This window comes from Magallana gigas, chromosome 10, assembly GCF_963853765.1.
Source record: "Magallana gigas chromosome 10, xbMagGiga1.1, whole genome shotgun sequence".
Classification (NCBI taxonomy): domain Eukaryota; kingdom Metazoa; phylum Mollusca; class Bivalvia; order Ostreida; family Ostreidae; genus Magallana; species Magallana gigas.
Genome location: NC_088862.1, coordinates 18598032 through 18604599, shown reverse-complemented (window position 1 = coordinate 18604599; position 6568 = coordinate 18598032). Strand labels below are relative to the sequence as shown.

At 32.8% G+C, this 6568-nt stretch overlaps 1 protein-coding gene and 1 long non-coding RNA gene across 2 annotated transcripts; one reads left to right on the top strand and one right to left on the bottom strand.

The window, feature by feature from the left end:
• The first annotated feature begins 319 nt into the window (after positions 1-319).
• Positions 320-1699, top strand: LOC117683541 (uncharacterized). The gene is made up of 2 exons (XR_004597548.2): positions 320-1052; positions 1600-1699. It is a non-coding gene; the product is annotated as an uncharacterized lncRNA (long non-coding RNA).
• A 1010-nt stretch (positions 1700-2709) lies between these two features.
• LOC117683537 (carboxylesterase 1C-like) lies at positions 2710-6234 on the bottom strand. Its single transcript, XM_034452932.2, has 3 exons — positions 6210-6234; positions 3296-4875; positions 2710-3035 (listed from the first exon to the last, which is right to left on the bottom strand). Exons 1-3 carry the CDS (start codon positions 6225-6227, stop codon positions 2861-2863), a joined length of 1773 nt encoding a protein of 590 aa, XP_034308823.2. The 5' UTR covers positions 6228-6234; the 3' UTR covers positions 2710-2860.
• Positions 6235-6568: the final 334 nt, after the last annotated feature.

Below are 6568 nucleotides of genomic sequence, written 5' to 3'. Positions count from 1 at the left end.
AACAAGTTTATTTTGTATGAACATCTTTCAACTATTTTCAGTACAGATTTAGAAAACTATTTGATTAGAATAAGGTGCAACAAAAGAGTAAAAAAAACCACAAAATTTTTTATTAAAGGTTTATTTTAAGCAAATTCAATGTATTTCTTATAAGATACCTCCCAAATACATGTTTTACAACTAATAGGTTCATTGACATTCTGTGTACACGTGTAAACTTGTAATATATATTAAAAGATGCATATGGTAAAAAACTACGGTTAGCGAATGGAAATCTACGCCACAGATATTTCAAATGGAAGAGGGGGAATTGGATGGCAAAGTTTCTACCCAATCCTTTTGTGTTTTGATACAAAGTAAACCTTGTTCAAACAATTACACTGTATTACAGTGAAGGTTTATTTTTGACTCTCTATATAAATGGAAATATGTATGTTCGTTAGTGTTAATAGAAGGTATGGACTTAATTCAACCTCCCGACATATTCCGTAAACGGTCAGTTACAAACCTAGCCAATAAGTACATGTAATAGTAGCGATTTGGCAATATATTATATATTTTTGTGAAAAAAAATCCATATATTTCAAATATAGCCATACCCTTGAAAACGTCAGGATGAAAATGTTAAAGTGCCGAATTCTGGACGGATAGATATTAATCTTCAGTCAATGGAAATTTTTATTTTTTATTTTTTTGGGCGCGCCAAAAACAAAAGCTGTTGACAGAAATAAGAATTTTATCTATACGCGAATGATCGCAATCTACATGTATATTGTACCAGCAGTTGCTCTATGTGTATAAATAGGATCAAGAAAAGGAATGCGTTGTAAACACCTTAAAGAGAGCGGATCGAGTTCGAAGCTTCTTTACATTACTTACCATGAAACCCATTACATGTTTACTGATTGTATTGGTGCTATGTCAGCTGTGTATGACCACATCAGCAGCCAAGTTGTTCAGCAATGAGAATGTGAAGAAAGTGAAAGACATGGCCAAAGATCTGGGCTCGAAGATGAAGGACGAAGTAAAGGACTTTGTAAAGAAAGTCAAAGGTACGTTTAGCATACATACATACATACATACATACATACATACATACATACATACATACATACATACATACATACATATATGTATATATATATAACTTTTGCATTAATATGACATGTAATAAAATTTCTTTACTTTGTTCAAATATTGAACGATTGTCGTGAGAGTTACTGAAAATGGTATATGGTTTATATAAAAATGATTTTAAACAACAAATTATCCCTTAGATCTACATTAAAATAAAACTTTTATTCAGTAAAACCCTCAGATAAAAGTATTTTGATTAGACATTTGTTTTTACATAGTAATACTATTTTTTTATAGAGAGCTTTTTGTTTTTAGGAGGTTCATGTAATCTAAAAATAGCCATTATCACCAAACCTCCTAGAAGTGATAAAGAATCAACAATATAGATAAATAGAAAGATAAATATGTATAATTATCATCACTTTTGTTGATATGTACATTGTATGTATGTTGATGTTGAGTATCTTTTATTTTCATTTCCTAATGATATTTTTTTTTAATATTTGTTTTACTGTGTTGTAGACATAGATGAAAAACGCTCTATAGCTGACAAAGTACACCTGTAAAGAAAAGCCTTCAACTGTATGAAAAAAAGACTTATTGAATAAAGATTGACAAAATATTGATAGCATCCGATAAGGTAGTTAATGAGTTTTATTAATAATCCTGTACCGGTAAAACTAGAAGGACTGTTCTGCAGGTTCAGGACCAGTAAACGGATTTACCGAGAGTTCGGATATCGGTACTTAGCCTATGTTTATAAACTATACGAATTTTGCATTAAAATTGCAAATTTTAAAACAAAATTTGTGAATAATAATATGAAGTAGTTATAATAACCTAAGTAAACTTAAATTAAATTATACTTTTATTCACAAAAAAGGTAAACAGCAAAAAGACAAATCATTTTTTAAAAAAATTAAGAGTGTTTATTTGGTCTTGTGAAATAAATCATCTTCCGATATGATACTTTAACTTACCTCACTTAAATGCGACACGAACGATTGAATATTGTCAAACGTTTTGGAGAAACCTTTTGTTCTTTAGTACACAGCAAGTAAAGAGAGATTCATAGAATAAAAAAGAATTCAAAAAACCCACTTGAATAATAACTACATGTTAGTTATAAAACACTTAGTTATTCGTATTGACCACTTCGCTATTCTTTACACTTAGATTATTATGTAAAAAGGTGGTATGGGACATCTGTCGATATTAATGTGGATTAAAGTTCATTATAATTGAAATACTTTCATCGGTTTAGAATTTTCAAACTTTACAATATCTAACCAAAAAAAAAAATAGCTTTTAAAAATATTTTGAAAGGTAAAAATTGTAAAACCCACAGTGGGATTCGAACTCATGACTTACAGATTCGTAATAAACCCTCTAACTCACTGCGCTAGGCTGTTAAATGACAATATTGAGAAAGAAACTTCTAATATAACTGCACTTAATTTTATTGTTTATTTCGATAAACAATACGTCACAACATGGAAGTGTCCCATACCACCTTAATGTATACCCATTTCTTCTCAGTTACTGACAATATACACTATACTTCAAGGGTTAAATGTCATACTAGATGTATTAGCAAACAAAATACTGAGAAAAGAGAGGTCTAAAACAGCGTTGTTACAATTATATTTTATTTATAAAGTAAAAAAAAAATTGGACAAAATTTTGATCTATATTCAAATCTAACATAAAATAAGCACTGTATGTATACCCGCAATTCTTTAGAACTGCATGTTGGTCACTCCATAACAACTCCATCCAACTTTTATAACTCATCCCGAATTAAGCGACGACGGCCATTTTCCAATATTCTACTAAGAAGAGCAGTTGCTCCGGACTTTAGATTTTCCCCTGTTCTAATTGGTTCATCGAGGATAATGTATTGCTTGCTATTGGCGTCATATGGTGGCCACTTTGGAATGCTCTCTCCATTTGGATTACTTAAAAGGTGACGAAAAAAATAATCTATAATAAATCTAATACATCTATGATAAATTAAAAGTAAGATACAATTAAAGGTCGTCCAAAAAGCAAGTCAACCTCTATCGTTCATCTTTACCGATTAAATTAGAAATCTTATATTTTATGGTAAAATATTATAGATACATGAAAAAAAATGTATAAACCATGTTCGTTAACGAAGGTCTACAAGCAAAATAATTTTTGGATCTGAAAGATCTAAAACGAAGACAAATCTTACCCAAACTTTGCAAAGTTAGTCCAGTATTTGATGATTTTTTCAGATAAGATTTGATCTTCCTCAACTACTTTCCTTTTTTCCTCCGGAATTTCCAGAATGTCCGAAAAGTCGAAGAAAAAACGTATGTCATCTCCATGTCCGGCTCCTTTTAACCAAGATGGCGGATTTCCTCCAAAAGGCAAGGGACTCGGTTTGGTTACAAGAAATTGATAGGTGTTTGACAGTGTATTGTCTCTGGCGTGAATTGACAGCATTATGTTGCTTGGCACGACGAAGGCCGAATCGCCAGAAAACTCGCAGACTTTATTACTTTGGGCATCTATACTTTCAGTGGTGGTGTAGAAATCACAGATTTCTTGAACTAATTCTGGAACATTTCCCACTGCGTTATTGATAAAGACAGGAGCTGTCATCTCACATAAAACACTTTTTGGTATTTTTTCTGTGACATTAAAGTTATATTTTTCTTGAACTTCAGGTGACAAGCCCATGTACAGCATATTGCCTTCACCGTCTAGAGTACCGGACATAAAATCCAGGGAGCGGAAAAATGTATAGCTTTTATCTTCAGGAGATTTCGGATAAGCCATCTGTTCATCTATTAGCTTGCCATCTGCAGCTGGATATAGTCCCCCAGCTTGAAAAGTCGCATTTTGGGAATCTGTTATATCGAGCATTGTCATAGCATTTGTTATATTTTCAACGGGTAGTTCTTGTAAACAATGTAGAGTTTCTGCCACATCTCCTTTGTCGTTGCAATTTGTTCTTTCTAAAAAAAGATCTTTTGTTCTTATTTCCCATTCCTTCTTTGCAACGGCATAGGTGGACACAACCCCACTTTGAGATATAGCTCGTTGAAACAAACCTTCGTTGGATGGAATCAGAGTTAGCAAACTAACAGCCATACCACCTGCTGACTCCCCAAAGATGGTCACTGAGTTCGGATTTCCACCGAAAGAAGCAATGTTGTTATGAATCCAACGGAGAGCCTCGATTTGGTCCATTATTCCGTAATTTCCCGACAACAGAGGATCATGCATTGTAAAGAAGCCTAAGAGACCAAGTCTGTAATTGATGGTAACGACTATGACGTCCCCTTTTAAAACCATTGGTTGTGGCTTGTACTGATTAGCAGCTCCAAAAATGAAGCCGCCCCCATGGATCCATACCATCACTGAAAGGTTTCGTGCTGTCGAAATTTTACCAGGAACATAGATATTGAGATACAGACAATCTTCCTTTGTCTGTGAACTATTAAATCCAGGAAAAGGAAAGTACCACTGAGGACAACTCGGTGATTTCGCTCCAGAAATTCCTTGAACTTTTTCCCATTCTCCAATAGGCTGAGGTGGCCTGAAACGGAGCTCTCCGATTGGAGGTTTGGCAAACGGTATTTTTACAAATCTAAATACTTTTCCATCGTCAAAGTTTTCCTCATAACCTCTAACCCAACCTGACGTTGTTTTGACTTCAACGGCATTAACCACGTCATCTCCTTTCACCAAAGATACTACCAAAATTATCGTAAAAATGTAGAACTTTATCATATTTTTATTGCAAAGATAGACACTTTTCTGAACCTGAAATAAAAGAAGAACCAGAATTATGAACATTAAAGACATAAAGAGTCCAATCGGCATGTTAACAGGGTACGACAAAAATTGTTTAGTCATGGCAGGTAGAATGAGATGCCTTAAATATTTAAAAGGCTTCCTGATCGCCACAGTAAAAATTATAATTATTTGGTTTTAATAATAGTTTGTCAAGATATTTCAAGATAGCCTCCTCCCCTTCTCGTCGTCCATCCTGATTGAAAAACATCGGCAAATTTATGTTTTAAAAAACTAATTTTTATGAAGTATAAAAACAATTTTTGTTCAAAGTTGCTCGGCCCGAATTTTTGGTTATGGCAGTCTCAAATAATTTCCATACAAACTAATTATCTGAGAAAGTGTCTTTTACTAATTAACAATTTTTTTATTGTCAATGAGTCATGGACTCATTGACAATAAAAAAATTGTTAATTAGTAAAAGACAAAAGTTATGGACTATTTACATCAGCAGAATCGGTATCCTTTCAAAATTAGATATACTCAAAGTAAATAAAAATAATTCCTATGGGCCAACGAAAAAACCAACGAAAATGCTTCATGAATTTAGGAATTTCAGAAATTTTAACATAATTATATATTAAACACGTACATGTACTTAGCATAACCATCGTTTAAAAACGTTCTAAGCAGCCTTCAACACCACCGACACCGTGAAGTAGATCTATGAATTTTAACGACTACAAAACGTTCCCTCGCCATGTATGTTACATATTTGATTGTTTAGAAATGGGAAAACCGTTTGGTGTGTTCACCGAATGATTGAATTTATTCACCCCGCATTTTATACATCAATTGTAAACAAAGTAAACTTTAAAAAAAATTTGCAAACAAAATGTCCACAGGTTTAGTTTTAATTTGTCTGAACATTATCAATGAACTTTATTTAAAGCGATGTCAAAGTCATTATTACAAGCATACAGGTGTCCACGCCAGGCGAATTAACGTGATACTGTTTATAATGTTTACATTATTATTTTGCATTGAAAGTTTTGGCTTAATTGACCGGATAAACAAATGCAATGTTTATAATTATTAATCACATTCTTAACATAACCATCGTTAAAAAGCGTACACAAAATTTGATACATGACTAAGCTGCAGTGAGCCTTCAACACCGCCGACACCGTGAAGATCTATGAATTTTAACAGCATTTTACCGGTCCGTCGCCTCGTATGTTACATTTTTGATTGTACAAATATATAACCGGAAATAACCCTAGAAAAACAAAATTTAGTTTGACAGTTTGTATGATCTTATCGAGCTGACTAATACTATTAAGGAATTGTTTACACTGACTTACTGTCATCTTTCCAAACATAAAACGGTGTAACATTCATTTTTGTCTATAGTAATTTGCACCCATATAATAAATAGTCCATGTGTCCACCGTAAACAAATACTGAACAACAGAAAAAATTATTTATTGGTCAACATTTCAAACTTATGGGTTTCGTTAAAAGCTTTAAATTTAGTCATTTATGTGCGGTACAAGACCTTCCCATTGCCATGATATTTTTCACGTAAAAATAAGGTCTCATTAAATTCTGTTTTTGGAAGGAGCCAACACAAAGTGCTACGATGATTTGATTATTAATAAAAAATTACAGTATACAGTACAGTTTTTTGTTAAACCACATTCACCATACAAACGCTGAGTGC

Excerpts from the sequence above, each read along its gene's own strand:
- LOC117683537 (XM_034452932.2), bottom strand. Across the intron at positions 3,036-3,295 it reads ACTAACTTTGCAAAGTTTGG|TAATCCAAATGGAGAGAGCA; the intron begins GTAAGATTTGTC and ends TCACCTTTTAAG.